The sequence below is a fragment of the Mytilus edulis genome, chromosome 13, assembly GCF_963676685.1.
Source record: "Mytilus edulis chromosome 13, xbMytEdul2.2, whole genome shotgun sequence".
NCBI lineage: Eukaryota > Metazoa > Mollusca > Bivalvia > Mytilida > Mytilidae > Mytilus > Mytilus edulis.
The window spans coordinates 30643848-30662597 of NC_092356.1; the positions used below are offsets into that span (position 1 = coordinate 30643848).

At 32.4% G+C, this 18750-nt stretch overlaps 1 protein-coding gene across 1 annotated transcript in view; it reads left to right on the plus strand.

The window, feature by feature from the left end:
* The window catches only part of LOC139500242 (uncharacterized), a 66534-nt gene extending 47800 nt beyond the window's left edge, over nucleotides 1-18734 (plus strand). Inside the window, exons 22-35 of the mRNA XM_071288982.1 lie at nucleotides 174-342; nucleotides 737-889; nucleotides 2169-2349; nucleotides 2873-2954; nucleotides 3669-3758; nucleotides 4798-4930; nucleotides 5523-5624; nucleotides 6352-6471; nucleotides 7313-7494; nucleotides 8119-8258; nucleotides 8940-9092; nucleotides 9902-10000; nucleotides 15451-15542; nucleotides 16244-18734. Of these exons, the coding sequence (XP_071145083.1) occupies nucleotides 174-342; nucleotides 737-889; nucleotides 2169-2349; nucleotides 2873-2954; nucleotides 3669-3758; nucleotides 4798-4930; nucleotides 5523-5624; nucleotides 6352-6471; nucleotides 7313-7494; nucleotides 8119-8258; nucleotides 8940-9092; nucleotides 9902-10000; nucleotides 15451-15542; nucleotides 16244-16351 (1804 nt within the window). The 3' untranslated portion in view covers nucleotides 16352-18734. The remainder of the gene's footprint in view (nucleotides 1-173; nucleotides 343-736; nucleotides 890-2168; nucleotides 2350-2872; nucleotides 2955-3668; nucleotides 3759-4797; nucleotides 4931-5522; nucleotides 5625-6351; nucleotides 6472-7312; nucleotides 7495-8118; nucleotides 8259-8939; nucleotides 9093-9901; nucleotides 10001-15450; nucleotides 15543-16243) is intronic.
* Nucleotides 18735-18750: the final 16 nt, after the last annotated feature.

Consider the following 18750-nt stretch of genomic DNA (forward strand, 5'->3'; position numbering starts at 1 on the left):
ATAAATCAGAGACGGAACTACAGTAAGACATTGAGCTTTTTTAAAAATCTCTAAATAAAAGAATTTAAAAATTTAGGACATTTTACTTGGTTTCTATGGTTTGAGTACAACCCTGTCTGAATATTTGATTGTATTCGGTTTCTATATAGTTATTATATTTATTTGATTTTTAGACATCATTTACGACAAGCTTTGAAGAACTTAGATTGGCTTATAAAATGGGACGAAGTAATTGTTGGTGACACCAGAGCCATGAGTATTATGTCCACAGCTGGTGATGATTTTGCTACATCTGCTAAAAGTAACATGTGCACTTGGAGAAGTCAAAAGTGTTTTATTCAGGTAAAAGCCATTTCACTTAAAAATTGCAACAACAAAAATTCTTACAATTTTTATTCCCCACCTAGTGGCATTATGTTTCTCCATCTGTGCAACCATTCGTTTGTCCGTCTGTCCAGTTTCAGTTTTTGGTCAAGGTAGATGTTGCTGAAGTTGAAGATCAATTGTCTTGAAACTTAGTACACATGTTCTCTATGCTCTTGCAATTATACAGCCAACTTAGAATAGAGTATTGACCCCAGTTTAATTATTTCTATTTTAATTTCAACATTTGCATTATCCAAAAACAAATTAAAAAATAGGCGAGACATATCTCTGTGTTTACAGTTTATTAACTTCATAAATATATGATTTTTGACTATATTTGATCGTCAGTAATTCATATTTATCTTTTCAGAAATTTAACTGTGATACTTTGTCAGTGGAAGATGAAAATCTGAGAATGGAAGTTGTCTCCATCAGAGAATTGCGTCACAATAACTTGGTTCAGTTTGTTGGTGCCTGTTTGGAATATCCTAATGTGTGTTTACTGTCAGAAGTTACGCCAAAGGTAAGAGTACAATAGTGAAGGCAATTATTGAAATGTCTACTGACAGAAGTTACACTAAAGCTAGGAGTTCAGTAGTGTTTGGTACATAGACCATAACTGTTTAGTGTCTTAAATATCGGCTGCATTGTACAAGGTTTAGAAACAGGTGTAATGGAAGCTTTAGCAATCTATTACTCCTGTTTCAAGCCGAGTACAAATACAGCTGATATTTTAAGACACAAATCATTTATTGTCCTGCAATTAATTCTGTATATTGTTTGTGCTTTAAAAGACCAAAAAATTGCATTTATTTCAATTTCATTAATGGTATCTTCAGGACCGCATAGTAATATTTGAATCACACATTTAGTTGAAGATTTGAAGGTTTCGCAGAAAAGAATCTCAATGATCAACAATAATTCATCGCTTAGAGTTTATAATTATCTCTTCTAACACAACTAATTTCAGGAGTAAAAATAAATAACAAAAAATTGTCTGATTTGAAACAAAAGTGTATGAATTGTCTTACACTTCTGAATTTTAAATTGAACTTGACATTCACATAACATGCTGAAATTGACATTATTTCAGGTTGATTTTGTGTTACACATGTACTCTTTCAAGTTTTAAAGTCGAAAATGGAGTTAATCCTGCTGTTCATGTTTATCTGTTACCAGAAAATGGGAATAAATTCTCTTTGCTCTAAAGAAATGCCTGAAAACAAACAGAACCTAAATTAATCTATAGTTTGCATAAGGTCAAGCAATACATGTCATTGGAATGTGACTGCAATACACATTTTGAGGTCACAGGGTTCATACGACACTTGTCAACAGCAATATACAAACGCAGTCCGGCAGTTGGTGGGGCTTTAAAGCAATATCTGTATACTATACTACAGATACAGCATAGCGATATTTGTAGGGCTGTATCTGTATAAGACACACAATTGCAGGATAATAAGAAGTAGGTAAGTTTAATGGTATCAAATAAATACTAAAAATCGACTACTGTGGATTCATTTATTTTCGTGGGTACCAATTTTCGTGGATAGAGGAAAAGTTACATGTTCGTTGATATTTAATTTCGTGGTTTTGGCAAAGTCTGCATACAAACCTATAGAAAATATGTTATTCGTTGAATAATTAATTTCGTGGTTCACCTGTACCCACGAAATCCACGAAAATTGGTATCCAATGAATAATAATGAATCCACAGTAATATATTTTTAATTTGCTGTTATTTATGATATTTGTAATGTTTGCAAGTTTTTATTAATGCTGACAAATTTTGTTTGCAGGGAAGCTTGGAAGATCTTTTATCCAATGACAATGTTAAACTTGGATGGGACTTTAAGTTCTCCTTACTAAAAGACATCTGTCGTGGAATGCACTTCCTCCATTTATCAGAGATACAATCCCATGGAAGACTCAAGTCATCAAATTGTCTGGTAGATAATAGATGGACATGTAAAATATCAGGTATGTAAAGAGTGAAGAAATTCACACTTGAATTATAGGTTTGAAATTGTGATCTTTTCCAACATGAAAATTCACCAAAATGGAGAAACATGACAATAAATAGTATAAGATTGAGATAACATGCATTATATTATGGCCCCCACATGGAAAGGGTTAAGAACAATCCTCTTTAATTCATATTAAAAAATTCAAAATGCGGGTTTAAATTATTGCGATTATAACTCTGTCGCATTATTCATAATAATTTCCTAATTTACAGTATTAATTGAATATTTGTATAAAAATAAAGAGATGTGGTATAATTGCCAATGGGACAACTAGCCACTAAAAATCAAATGAAGGGGTAAGCAATTATAGGCAACTGTTTATCCACCAACAATGAGAAAAATCCATAGCGTATAGACTTTAAATGGTCACAACATGAAAAATATAAAACAATTCAATCGAAAAAAAACAGCAGTCTAATTGATAACAAAAAATATAGTTTTACAATACTCTAAATATATTTTCTGGATTTTTATAGGATTTGGTTTACCTAGTCTCAGATACAATGGACCTAGGAAGAAGTTACCTGATGATGACGAATTTACTGAAAAGAAATTAACGTTTGTTTTTATTTGTTTATAGAGTCTTGTAAAGGATTTTGTGTACAAAGTCTTTGGAAATTATTCATTTATATCACATTTTCCTGATTTTAGTCTAAAAACAGCATTTATTTCTAAATATTTATCTAATTGAAAAAAATATTACACCGGTGAAATCTTTATAAAAATTTGCACAAATAAACATTACACAATAAAGCCATATTTCATGTTTAAAAAGAAATGGAGTCAAAATAAACGAGTAAAATCAGTCTGAAAGATAAAAAAAAATCGACAAATTCCTCTTTTCCTGATATGTTACAGTTTGACGTAGTGAGAATTAACATTTTACTTTAACAACATCATTACCTCCCTTGTAACTGTATTATATGCCCTCAATGGAATAACCATCAAAATAAACTACTGTAAATTCAGAAATTTTTGTGAATATTGCAACTAAGTGTATATTGCAATAATTAGAACTTTCATTCTAATATCTTATTCATATATCTCTTATAATGCAGATTTTTCTGAAACCACAATAATTATTCCAACATTTTTGTCCAAATATAAAAAAGAAAAAATGCACACAATTAGTTCAGAGTTTATAGTGTATCACTAACACCAGAAATGCAGCCACATGTGAAATTTTGTCAGATCTTTTCTAACACATCATTTCTGATAATTGAAAAAATTATAGTTTTGATAATTTGACAATTTTCCTGTTCTCTTTTTCAGCTCATTGTTTTGGACAGCCCCAGAATTGTTGCCAGGCTGCAAAAATATTGATGGTGTTAAACAGGGGACTAAGCATGGGGATGTGTACTCGTAAGTATGTGACAGAAAACACTGGGGAAATGCATATCTACCATCTTTCCCAATTAAAGTGAAATGCACGATTTTGACCCCTTGTCACAATGGCAGGATCATGATCATAAAAAAAAACACAATTATGTGAAATATTACATGAAAAAAAAAATCCAGATTTTCAACTATATATTATATTTAAATTTGATTGGACATTATCAAATAATCAAATTTACCTATATACAGGTTTAACTCTGCCTACTGCCTCTGTTGTAAGAAGATGTCAATCTAAATTACAATACTTGAGAAAACTTAAATTAGGTCCAAGTACACAGTTATCGTCCCTTGATTTTCATGTCCACGAATATAGTCCCTAGTGTGGACAGTGTTACTTACCAATCTTTTGTATACCCCTTTCAAATTTATTTCTTCATGTTTTATGCCTCAAATAGCAAGTTAGGGGAGGGGGGAGGGTAAATTACACTGAAAAAATTGATTCATGAATTTTAAAGTAAAGTAGTGATTTGGTCCAGCTGAAAGGGAAAAAGGTTAAAAATAAATATTTTGGAAGCTGTCAAAAGATTTCAAGACCCCCTGAACATAAAATTGTCCATATTTTGAGTTAGATCCAATAAAGTTTTCTTTAATTTTGATATAATTTGTCCCAAAAGAAGTACATAACACTGTAAAAATATTATTGAGAAAGCGCAGCTGGGATTTTTTTTTTTTTTTTCCCATTTATTGTGTAAAATAAATGCACTACAAAATAACTGTACTTGGACCAAATACTGTGGATTCATTTATTTTCATGGGAATAGGAAAAAATTTGATGGTGATTGATATTTAATTTGGTGGTTTTGACAATGTCTGCATACAAGCCTGTAGATAATTTGTTATTCGTTGAACATTTAAAATTTTGTGGTTCACCAGTACCCACGAATGCCACAAAAATTGGTATCCAAAGAAAAATAAATCCACAGTAGAAACTTGCCAGCAAGTAAATCAATCCTTTAACTTGCTTGCATTAGGATAACAGCTGTAACCCTATAATATATTTCAGATTTGGAATAATTTTGACAGAATTATGTACACGAGAAGAACCATACAGTTCAGAAACTGGTTATTTAGAACCAGAACAGATTTTACAGCTTGTCGTAGATAAAGATAGTCCTACAGCAGGAGAGGCTAAAAAGGTAAATTTGTAACATAGTAACATAAGGGCTATTCCATTACAATGTATGTGGGAGAGTAGGAAGGGACAATGCAAATTATCCCTACAACCAAAAACCATTCTTTAGATAATTTTGCATTTGTATGCCCCACCTACAATAGTAGAGGGGCATTATGTTTTCTGGTCTGTGCGTTCGTCCGTCCGTCCGTCTGTCCCGCTTCAGGTTAAAGTTTTTGATCAAGGTAGTTTTTGATGAAGTTGAAGTCCAATCGACTTCAAACTTAGTATGCATGTTCCCTATGATATGATCTTTTTAATTTTAATGCCAAATTAGAGGGTTCACCCCAATTTCACGGTCCACTGAACATAGAAAATGATAGTGCAAGTGGGGCATTCGTGTACTGGGGACACATTCTTGTTTATTGTAAATTAAGTACTTTTCTATTTCAAAATGATGTTAATTTTAGCATAAGCTAGTTTCTAATTTGCATAGATGCTTTATAATTGGTTGATTACAGATTAAAGAATTGTCTAAAATATATTCCATTTTACTGGATTATAGAAACCCTATTGCATTATAAGAATTATATTTAGCATTTCTTCATTTATTTTAGATGTGGTATAAGAGTGGTGGTGATACAACTAAACTTTTCAGACCTAGTGTGAAAAATGAACATCTGCCTGAAGAATATGCTGCAAAATCTGGATTACAAAAGGTAAACATCGATTTTTAGAAAATTGAAATAATTTGGCACAGAAGGGTAAAGATTGCGTTTAATTATCAGTGGAAAGTAACATTGAATATTGTATTGTCAATAAAGAATTGGTTTTAGTTGATTCAACTACAGTTCTGGACAATGGGAGATAACTTCAATTTTTTAATGATTTTTAAGATGACTCAATGACATCATTTCTAATTTTAGAACAGATATTAGATTCCTGCACCTTGCAAAAGTTGTATTATTTTCTTGACAGGTGTAACATAGTTTTGTGAGGTTTTTTTTAATATCTGAGCATATATAACATTGATAAATTTCTGGAAATGTTCATGGATTATAAGGATGCATAAAATGTTATTATGCACTATATTTTGTGTATCTAAAATGTAGTGATACACATTGAAAGATTTAGATATCAAGTCAGTAACATAGGGTTTTGATTGCATTCCATACAATCTTTACCCCAAAACTACTCCCTGATGTAACAAAGAAACAAATGAAAAACAAATATGATATAAACCAAAGGTCCATGTATGTTTAAATGAAACCTTCCGGTATATTTTGAGTCTAAATTAAATTGTAAAACAGAAAGCCTTTTTTTTTTTATCAAGCTGTATATGATTACACACGACAAGCCTTGCTAGTAATGCTCATGCATACATGATTTTTCTTGAAACTGTTGTATATATTTATATATATTCACAATTTATTATTTTTCTTGTAGTTGATGGCTCAATGTTGGGGTAATCAGCCAGAACTCCGTCCATCATTTAAGAATGTAAATGAAAAGTTGAATGAAATTTATCCAATTAAAGGAGAACTGATAGACAATCTTGTCAATATGGTAAGTTATACTGTGTTTCATCACCATATATTTATAGATTATCTTTCATCAACTCAACAAGATTGATTTTCTCGCTTGAGCCAGTAAAGGGAAAGTGAGGTAAGTTGAGATGACCAATGATAATCTGTTTATCGTTATTTTACCTATGAAGACGTTGTCAATACGTGCACCCTTAGTTTCTAGCGATAATTTTCATATCACTCGACTCCACTGATAAAGGAAATTATCAGTGAGCCAGATCAAAGCAAAATTTCGTAAAATAGCGATAAAACTAATTATTAGCTCAAATAGCCAGTAGATCTTAAAAGCCTGCAAATTTGACTACCTTAACTTATTATTTTGCACACTAGGAAAATGAAAAAAATATATAAATGGCAATCCTTTGAAGGGCCAATTACTAGTGGGGCCAAAGGACCTTTTTGGGGGACTTTGTGATTGGACCTTTGTTTTTGCAGGAATTAAGGATTTACAGTTATCTGGACTTCCTATTTTTGAGGATCCAGGAGTGGAAGGTTATTTTTTGCAGGAACTCAGGAAGACACCTTTTCTACCAAAAGTCTTAAAGAGAGTAAGGATATTATTTTTTTGCTGAAAATTGCATTGAACACCAATAATCAGGAAACACATCAATATGTGATGTTAACGTTTTTATAGATTCCGAGAATTTTTTTTCTAGTATATAATTATATCTTTATAAAGTATTAAAAATAGACATGGCTGTTATCTGCTCTTTGGTTGGGTTTTTGTTTCTTTGACACATTCCCCATTTCCATTCTCAATTTTAGATATTAATTTCACAGCTAGATGGCATCATTAACATTTATGTAATTTATAATTTTAGCTTGAAAAATATTCCAGTAATTTAGAACAAATTGTAGCAGAAAGAACAAAAGAATTAGTAGAGGAGAAACGTAAAACAGAACAACTCATTAGTCAGATGTTACCAAAGAAAGTCGTAGAAGATCTTAAACATGGAAACCCAGTCGAACCTGAAAGCTTTGAATGTGTAACAATCTTCTTCAGGTAAAAAATAATTAGTACTTGTGATTTTATGTGGATATGAAGGTACTCTTCAGTCGCTCCCTGTAATGATCTGATCTTCTGCTATTTGAAAATTTCAACCACCAAAAGTAACCGCTTTTGGTTATTTGATCCAGGACATTATTTGCCTCTCAATTTTGTGTCACATTTAAAAGAAATGAGGGCTGAGTTAATAATGGAAAAGGTTTTTGATTAGATTATTTACAATCAATTGATGGTAAACAGATTAGTTTATGGCACCATCTTGGTTTGCTAAAAGTAAAAGACTAACACTGGAATTTATTGTGTAAACTAGGACGAGGAAAGAATGCAACACCTGCCCTTTTTATAGATTGAACACCAGTTTAGAAATTCCTTAAATCCTATGTAAATCTAATAAAATTGAGAATGTAAATGGGGAATGTGTCAAAGAAACAACAACCCTACCATAGAACAGACAACAGCGGAAAACACAATGTTATTTTCAACTAGTTCTTGTGCAATCAACAAAATAAAAAAAACTGAAATCAGTCAAAAAAATTTATGTTTACTTTTTCAATAGCTGTTTTAAAAGGCTTTATTTATTTTGTCAAAGGGATAATACATTTTATACTTTTTACATTGTAGTGACATTGTAGGATTTACCAACATTGCCAAGGGCAGTACTCCATTCCAAGTTGTAGATTTACTGAACGATCTGTATACTACATTTGATGCTATTCTTGATAACTATGATGTATATAAAGTGGAAACCATTGGAGATGCTTGTATGTAGAATATAAATCAGCTTAAGACTAGCCTGACATAGGTGTCAAGTTGCAATTTGCTTCAGGGGAGTCTCCCAAATTTTTTTAAAAAGTAGGGGATTGTTATTGAAACTTTTCTAACATTTATCTAGAATCCAATACTTCGTTTTTCAGTTTGTCAACTGTTCCTTCCTTTGTCCGTCTCCTGTAAAACCATTCAAACAGGTGCAAACAAATGCAGCGGGTTTAAACATTTTGATAGGTACCAACCTTCACCCTTATCTGAAACAATAGTGTTGCATCAGAACATAAAAAAGAAAAAATATCAATTGAAATGGCTGAATTCAATCAAAAGACACATAAACACAAGTGAACCTACACTGATTGTTTAATGTGCATGATTTTGACAGAGCCACTTTATGTTCACCTGATTAAATGCTGTCTTGATATCCCATTTTCCACTTTTATTCTTGCAACAAATAGTCAATATGCACAGTAAGAGGGTATCATATGCTTTTAATAGCACAGCTGTTTATTTAATTAATTGTTTCTGAAATTTGAAATAAGATGGTTGCACTGAATTGAAATAATTATGTTTCATAAGTAACAAATAACCCAATTTGTATTATGCATATCCTAGTATTTAATGACAGAAAATTTAACAAACATTTCAAGTTATTTATGATACAATTTTGTGTTTAGACATGATTGTAAGTGGTTTGCCTATACGTAATGGTGAATTACATGCTGGAGAAATAGCCACATGCTCACTGGATCTGATGGCTTCTATGGTTGGATTTAAAATCAGACATATGCCAGAAACAATGCTACAGCTGAGAGTAGGAATGCATTCAGGTAATTTATTATAAAGCTTTTGTCCTGTCAGCTGAGAGTAGGAATGCATTCAGGTAATATTATATAAAGCTTTTGTCCTGTCAGCTGAGAGTAGGAATGCATTCAGGTAATTTATAATGCTTTTGTCCTGTCAGCTGAGAGTAGGAATGCATTCAGGTAATTTATAATGCTTTTGTCCTGTCAGCTGAGAGTAGGAATGCATTCAGGTAATTTATAATGCCTTTGTCCTGTCAGCTGAGAGTAGGAATGCATTCAGGTAATTTATAATGCTTTTGTCCTGTCAGGTGAGAGTAGGAATGCATTCAGGTAATTTATAATGCTTTTGTCCTGTCTGTTCTTCTATTAGTTTAATATATAAAAAATGATGTGTTATGATTGCCAATGAGACAACTCTCCACTAGACACAGAAATTAATAACTATAGGTCACTGTACAGCCTTCAACAATGAGCAAAATCAATACCACTTTCTTGCTACAATTTTTGTTAAGATTTTTTCTATTAGGGCTGTTCCAGAATTACTAATTCAAATAAAGTGTGTGGTTCAAGTTGTTTGATATTTTTTGGGGGATATTTTTGTCATAGGGTGAAAGCAATCATTTATGAAAATTAGACGTGCCAAATTGATTTAAGTCGAAGTGTTTAATAACACCTTAAGTAAAAAAATATTGTGGGTTTTTTTTTAGGTTTTACATCTTATATGCTAGTCTTCACTTAAATACTGGGGTTGAGGCAGGTAGTTGAAATTTTAATTTTATAAACCAGTCATAATACTGTTTTATATTTATTTTCCAACTTTAAATCTTTTTCAGGACCTTGCGTAGCTGGAGTTGTTGGTCTTAAGATGCCCAGGTATTGTTTGTTCGGAGATACAGTAAACACAGCATCACGTATGGAATCTAGTTCTATGGGTAAGTCAACCAGTTTTTACTCTGACAATAATGGCAGTCTGTGCCAAACTGTTGAGTTTGTTTGACAGAAAAAGAAATTTGACCTTATCTGCTATATTTTCAACTATAAAATTTCTGTTTGACCGAATGACTTTTTGTCTGACATTTTGTCGGCCAGACAGAGTTTGGGATACACTGTAATGAAGTTTTTATTAATTGATTTTAAAAATGTAAAGCACTAAAATGTAATGTGTATCATAAATTTAAAGTAGTAAAAGGGGATTTACCCTTTCAATGTTACACAAAAAAATGAATAATATGGCTGCTGCTGCTGCATTTTCTATGTTGTTTGCAGTGGCCTTTTATGCTTTGCCCCTTCCTTCGCGGGAATATACTGTGGAAAATGAGTTCCTGTAAGCCTCCCAATCTGTTCACATTTTCTCCCTTTAGTATTGTCTGGGAGAGGAGCATTAACTGCCTCATCGATGAGGGCATGGATAAGACTTTGGCAGAACATTTAATGTGTTCTTTGTTTTGTAGGTGTTCTGTATTTCTTAAACAAGACGAACATTGACAAGGAGAACATTAAATAAATGGAAGAACAAAGTTTTCCACCACTTTACACTTTTTCGGAGCACTTGTAGTACTGACAAATCTGATCATTCATGTCTACAGTCTGCCTGTGACAATATCTACACACTCTACACCACCCGTGAACTTACAGTAATCCACCACTAAGTTCAGCTTGAGCACAGGCTCATTGTATTTGTAAACTCTGCCTGTGACAATATCTATACACTCTACACCACCCATGACATTACAGTAATTCACCACTAAGTTCAGCTTGAGCACAGGCTCATTGTATTTGTTAACTCTGTCTGTGACAATATCTACACACTCTACACCACCCATGACATTACAGTAATTCACCACTAAGTTCAGCTTGAGCACAGGCTCATTGTATTTGTTAACTCTGTCTGTGACAATATCTACACACTCTACACCACCCATGAAATTACAGTAATCCAAGACCAAGTTCAGCTTGAGCACAGGCTCATTGTTTTTGTAAACTCTTGTCTGTGACAATAAGTTTTGCTTTATGGATTGTGGAAAGCATATGCACATCACGTTTATCAAGGAATTTTATTGCCCATAAATTCCCCATTCTACTTATTATTTCTTGCCCTTGTTTCAATTTTTTTACTTGTGTAAATGCTTTTGGAACCAGTTTTCTGTTGGTACTGACAGAAACACAAGCATATAAGTGTTCAGTAGGTCCAAGTTCCAACTCGTTCAACAGTTCAGGACTACAATAATAGTTGTAGAGGTATACTTTATACCCCTTAAACAACAGGCCACAGAAAGCTAACAGTCAATCAATTTGGTTGTGTGATTCCAATGTTCTCCAACATCTACAGATTCAGCATAAATGCTGCAGCTACACGCAGCATCATAAATGGCAAACCAAATAACCAGATCTGGCTTCACAACATTGGTACAACTTTATATTAAACTTGTTGGTTTTCATAGGATTATATACTCTAAATTTTACCCTCCCTTTAAAAGGGCATGTTCCCTCATCAAAACTAAGATTCTCTTCTGGAATATAGACACTAAATGTCTCTCTCATCATTGAAATAAATGGCCTCACTCTGAATAGACCATCTGTATCGGCAAGATTGTTGTCATTAAAATGTAAGTTGGCAAGTATGTTTATAAATCTATCTTTTGCCATCATTTTACTGAAAAATAGGGTATTAATAACATCATCTGTGGACCAATAAGCATCTAGGTCACCCTTTCGAGTTGATCCCATTGAAATGATCAAAGAAAAAAACACTTTCATTTCGTCTATGGAAGTTGGTCGCCATTTTGTGATACAAGATTTTGGTTTTAGTTCATCATTTTCAAGCCTCCTATCAGCGAATAAGTTACGCCGCCATTTTGGAGTCATATTTTTTTCACATTTAATTTCTCTGCATGGCACGATATTTTCCCATAGAAAGTTCCACTTTTATAAGCTCAATCGCGACCTAGACATACGCCCTTTAACATGGACTTTCCATATTTCTTAAACAAGACATACATTGACAAGGAGAACATTAAATAAGTGAAAGAATAAAGTTTTCCACCACTTTCCACTTTTACGTAGAACATCATAGTACTGGCAGATTTAGTCGTTCATGTCTACGCCACCCATGAATTTACAATAGTCAACTACCAAGTTCGGCTTGAGAACAGGCTCATTGTCTTTGTTTATTCTGTCTGTGACAATAAGTTTGGCCTCATGCATAGTAGAAAGCAAATGCACATCATGTTTGTCATGGAATTTTATAGCTAATAAATTCCACATACTACGATATATTCCTTGTCCTTGTTTTAATTTTTTTTACCTGCGTAAACGCTTTTGGAACCAGTTTTCTGTTAGTACGAACAGTACCACAAGCATAAGTGTTCAGTAGGTCCAACTCATTAAACAGTTCAGGACTACAATAATAGTTGTAGAGTATACTTTATACCCCTTAAGCAGCAGGCCACAGAAAGCCATCAGTCCAATTACTTATTTGGTTGTGTGATTACAATCTTCTCCAACATCTACAGATTCAGCATAAATGCTGCAGCTACACGCAGCATCATAAATGGCAAACCAAATAACCAGATCTGGCTTCACAACATTGGTACAACTTTATATTAAACTTGTTGGGTTTCATAGGATTATATACTCTAAATTTTACCCTCCCTTTAAAAGGGCATGTTCCCTCATCAAAACTAAGATTCTCTTCTGGAATATAGACACTAAATGTCTCACATCATTGAAATGAATGGCCTTATTTTGTATAGACGGTCTGTATCAGCAAGATTGTTGTCATTTAAATGTAAGTTGGCAAGTATAATTATAAATCGATCTTTTGCCATCATTTTACTGAACAATGGGGTGTTAATAACATCATCTGTGGACCAATAAGCATCTAGGTCACCTTTTCAAGTTAATCCCATTGAAATGATCAAAGAAAAAAACATTTTCATTTCGTCAATGGAAGTTGGTCGCCATTTTGTGATACAAGATTTTGGTTTTAGTTCATCATTTTCAAGCCTCCTATCCCCGAATAAGTTTGTTTGTACGACTATTGTCTCCCACATTGAATTCCTAAATAAAAAATTGAAGCAATCAATTGGTTGTGGGTCTTTTCCTATGTCGATGTCATTAAGACCTGGCGTTCCAGTGAACAGAGCACGAAAGGGGAGCGTGTCAATTCGCGACCAACCATTCTCCTCATCTATCCCAACATTTATGTCTTTATCATCCTTTTCAAACACTATTTGGCTCAGTATGTCATTATTTATAATTATATCGTTCAGATCACAGCCTTCAAATTCACTTTCGTCGTCTGATTCACCAAAATATTAATGTATGAAATCGTCAAGTTCTTCGTCATCAATGAACTCCACCATTTTGGAGTCATATTTTTTTCACTTTTTATTTCTCTGCCGGGCGCGATATTTTCCCATAGAAAGTTCCACTTTTATAAGCTCAATCGCGACCTAGACATACGCCCTTTAAGATGGACTTTCCATATTTCTTAAACAAGACATATACATTGACAAGGAGAACATTAAATAAGTGAAAGAATAAAGTTTTCCACCACTTTCCACTTTTACGTAGAACATCATAGTACTGGCAGATTTAGTCGTTCATGTCTACGCCACCCATGAATTTACAATAGTCAACTACCAAGTTCGGCTTGAGAACAGGCTCATTGTCTTTGTTTACTCTGTCTGTGACAATAAGTTTGGCCTCATGCATAGTAGAGAGCAAATGCGCATCATGTTTGTCATGGAATTTTATAGCTAATAAATTGCCCATTCTACGATATATTCCTTGTCCTTGTTTTAATTTTTTTACCTGCGTAAACGCTTTTGGAACCAGTTTTCTGTTTATAGTACGAACAGTACCACAAGCATAAGTGTTCAGTAGGTCCAACTTATTAAACAGTTCAGGACTACAATAATAGTTGTAGAGGTATACTTTATACCCCTTAAGCAGCAGGCCACAGAAAGCTATAAGTCCAATTACTGATTTGGTTGTGTGATTACAATCTTCTCCAACATCTACAGATTCAGCATAAATGCTGCAGCTACACGCAGCATCATAAATGGCAAACCAAATAACCAGATCTGGCTTCACAACATTGGTACAACTTTATATTAAACTTGTTGGGTTTCATAGGATTATATACTCTAAATTTAACCCTCCCTTTAAAAGGGCATGTTCCCTCATCATAACTAAGATTCTCTTCTGGAATATAGACACTAAATGTCTCTCTCATCATTGAAATGAATGGCCTTACTTTGTATAGACGGTCTGTTTCAGCAAGATTGTTGTCATTAAAATGCAAGTTGGCAAGTATGTTCATGAATCTGTCTTTTGCCATTTAATATTTCCTGGAAAAAAAGGGTGTTAATTACATCATCTGTGGACCAATAGGCATCTAGATGATCACCTTCACAGGTTGATACCATTGAAATGAGTAAAGAAAAAAACAATTTCAGTTGGTTGCCATTTTGTAAGTCGAGATTTGGGTTTTGGTTCTTCACTTTGAAGCCTCCTATAGTTTGTTTGTACAACTATTTTCTCCCATATTGAAATCTTAAATAACAAGTTAAAGAAATCAATTCGTTGTGGGTCTTCTCCCTGTCAATGTCATTAAGAACTGGAGTTCCAGGGAACGGAGCACAAAAGGGGGCTCGTCAATTAGTAACCAACCATTCTCCTCATCTATCCCAACATTAATGTCTTTTTCGTCCTGTTCAAACACTATGTCACGCAGTATATCATTGTTATTACTTAAATAGTTCAGGATCACTATCGCCTTCAAAATCACTATCTTTGTCTGAATCACCAAAATATTAATTTATAAAATCGTTTGCTCTTCCTCATCAATTAATGCCTCCATTTAGGCGTCATAATTTTTTTCATTTTTGTTTTCTGCTGGGCGTGATTTTACAAAGAAAGTTCCCCTTTTATAAGATCACACGCCCTTTAACATGAACTAAAACCTAGAGGTTCTCAGTGAAATAAACACAATTCCGGCAAACCATCCCTAACAACAACAAAAACGACTTATGCTGTGAATAGCATTGAAAGGGTTAAAGAGTCTAAATTCCATGAGCTAATAAAAAGAAATTTTAGATTGGTCAAATCATCTTACCAGCCCACAGAATGTTTGTGATATTTCATTTACATGGTGTAAAATTATCACCAACATTTATATTGACCTTTTGATTCACAATGATTAATTAAATGATGATAAAAAAATTATATAAAATCGGTTGATTTATAAAACAGAAATGGATTGAAACTAAACATTTCTTCAATTATTTTCCGATGTTTTATAGATTCTGATTTCACATTGGATTAAACCAATATCAATAGTTTTTCAAGTATGCAATTCTGTACATTTTCTTTGTAGCTTTGAGAATTCATATGAGTGATGCCTGCGCACAGATTCTGATTAGACTTGGTGGATATCATCTTGATTGTCGTGGAGAAAGAGAAGTAAAGGTAAGATTGTATATTTAAGGGGGTAGACCTTGGTACAGGGAGATAACTCTTTAAATCAGTTATGTGTTTGTAAAAGTCAAGTTTCCTCAATGAATTTTAAGCATTTACCTGAAACAGATTGAAAATAATCTATGTAACCTAGAAGCTTAGAATATATTTATGAGAATGGTTGACACAAACGTACTGATGATTTTAAGAGTTATTTCCCTTAACCTAGGTCTACCTCCTTAAATTGGAAGTAGATGTGAAAAATATTATCAATTTGAGACCCTTTGTCTTAGTTATGTATTTTAAACAAAATGGAAAGTGGTAGTTAAATTTATATTTTGTATTGATATAAAAATAAATTAATTTTGTGTTTTAGTGATATTTTCATTAATAAAAGCACATCAACAAATGAAAACTACTGAACATCAGGTTCCTCACTTAATACATGTGCAAAGTAATGCAGAGGGTTTAAAAGTTAGGTACCAATCTTCACCCTTACCTGAAACAATACACCTTATCGCTCATCCCGGCTGACCCGGCCGCTTGAACTTTAGACGCATACATCAATCACTTTTCCATTGTGGCGTCAGATATTTTGTTTTATGACGTCAAAATTTTACGGGAATCTGTGTGATATCCAGCAATGGCGGACAAATATCGATAAGGTGTATAGTGTAATATAAGCTACATATTCAATTATATTCCTTTTATAGGGCAAAGGTGTTATGACAACTTGGTGGATAAATGGAAAAGATGGATTCGACAAAGAACTTCCTGGAAAGGATATGGCCATCTCATTGTCACAGCATGAGTTTAAATAAACAAATATTTATAGAACTTATTGTCTTAACAGAATGTCTTTCATCAGTGCCATCACCTCTGTCTTTGAACAGCCTTGATTACGACCTTTGCCAGAAGGGGAGGAAACTATTAAAATGACAGATTGTATTGTTTATGATTGTGTTTGTACAAACAGGGAATACTTGAATGTAATAATTAGAAGACTACATGATCTTCAACACTCTTATGTAACTTTACATTTTTATGGAGACTGTGTTCCTAAAGAAGATGTTTTGACAGATTGCTATTTGATTTGATCATCTCACTTTGCATTAAAGTGAGCTTTATGAAAGAGCTGTAAAGATAAATTCATAGACAAAATGGTTAGATTGGAAAAATCCTTCTATTAAAGTGAAAACATTCATTCTTTTTAGAAAGTTATTGCATATTTAAAGCACAAGATAAATGTCTAATATCTTTTTATAAGAAAATGACAATCCCTCTGAATCACAATTCACCATTAATTGCTCAAACCTTTGTTAAATGCTTTTCATAGTTACCATGTTTGAAGCACAAGTCCAATGCATTGATATTTTTCAATCAAATGTCAAATTAATGCCTTTAATTATGATTTAAAAATAAAATTTCTTGGTTTATTTCAATCTGTTAGAAATAATGTTGACACATTTGAAGCACAAGTCAAATTTTTCGATGTTTTTCTATCAGATTGTACAATTTCAGCCTTAAAATTCTGATGTAAAATTTGTAAAGTTATAGATACTATAAAACTATTAAAGTTTGTTTCACGTTGTTTTGGAAAATGTTGACATATTTGGAGCACAAGCCAAATATCTTGATATTTTTCTATCAGATGTTCAAATTTATACAGTAAATTTTGATGTAATATTTTTTAATCTATAGATATAATGCAGTAACTTAGTTGTATCACTCTGATAAAATAATGTTGACACATTTGGAGCACAAGTCAAATGTCTTGATATTTTTCTATCAGATGTATATTTTGACTTCAAATGTGTTAAAGTAGAGACAAAATGCCATAAAATTAAGTTTGAATCACTCTGTTCAGGAAAATTTTGACATATTTGGAGCACAAGCCAAATATCTTGGTATTTTTGTGATCAGCTGTACATTGTCCGCTTTAAATTCTGAGGGAAAATTTGTTAAGCTTTACAAACAGTACAATAATTTAGTAAGTTTTCATTCTGATTAGAAAAATGCTTAAACATTTGAAGCACAAGACAAATGTTTTAATATTTTTCTATTAGAAGGACAATACTTATTTTTTCATTAATACACTGTTGTAAGAATTGAAAAGTTGATCACAAATTTGGAAGCACAAGTCAAATTTCTGATGGCTTTTTAATTTTATTTTATACAACTGTTGAATCTTAATTTACAGAGAACATACTGTTGAATGTTAAGTGCATATTTGAAGCACAAGGCAAATATCTGGCTTTCTTTTTGACAGTTTGTTGTAAGTCTTGTTCAAATAATGAGTTCAATTTTGGAGACCATATCAAAAGCATGTTATACATTTAGGAAAAAGTATGCAAAAATATCTAGCTATGAAAAAAACACATTTATCAAGGCTTCAGTTTGTAATATCAAGATTTCTTCTAACTTTTTTACTTAAATTATAAACCTCTAAAGTTGTTAGAAAACTGTAGAATTTTACATACTTGATACACAATGCAAATTTCTTGCATTTTTTTTTTCACAGAAAATAACCTTAGCTTTAAAGCCTTTGTTAAAAATATACCAATCATTTTAAAATATGCAATGTAAAATACTTTAAGAATGAAAGTCATATATTTGAAGCACAAGGCAAATATTTGACTACTTTCTGAACTATTCTGAATTTTGAACTTAAAAATATTTACAAAAATAATTATCATTAAAATGGGGGAAATCTGGTTTCTCAACTGGTTCAAAAAGAAAATGATGATTTCAATGAAATAACACCATATATCTCTCAGCATTGATAGTTTTGATTTTTAGATAGACTTTGTTTTTCAATGATCAATGGTCACATCCTGGAGCACAAGGCAGAATCTGACTTGATCCTCTAAAATTGAAATAATATAAAAAAAAATATATATATATCTCGATATAAAGTAATTCTCATTTTTACTTATATTGAAGCATTGTTATTATTTAATGGTTGATATTATACAGTTTTATTTCTACAAATGGCAGCATGACTTACTCAGATTTATTTTATTTCAATTTGTTTTTGTGGTGTACTTATAATCAAGTACTCCATTTTTATTAAATTTGAATTTATTTATGTGATGTAGTGTAAATATTTGTAATGAAATAATTTAAGAGATAAACAATGTTTGTACCAGAACAAGATTTGTAGCAATCTGTGTTTATTATTTCAATAAATTATTCATAACCTTACATTTGTATTTTGCAG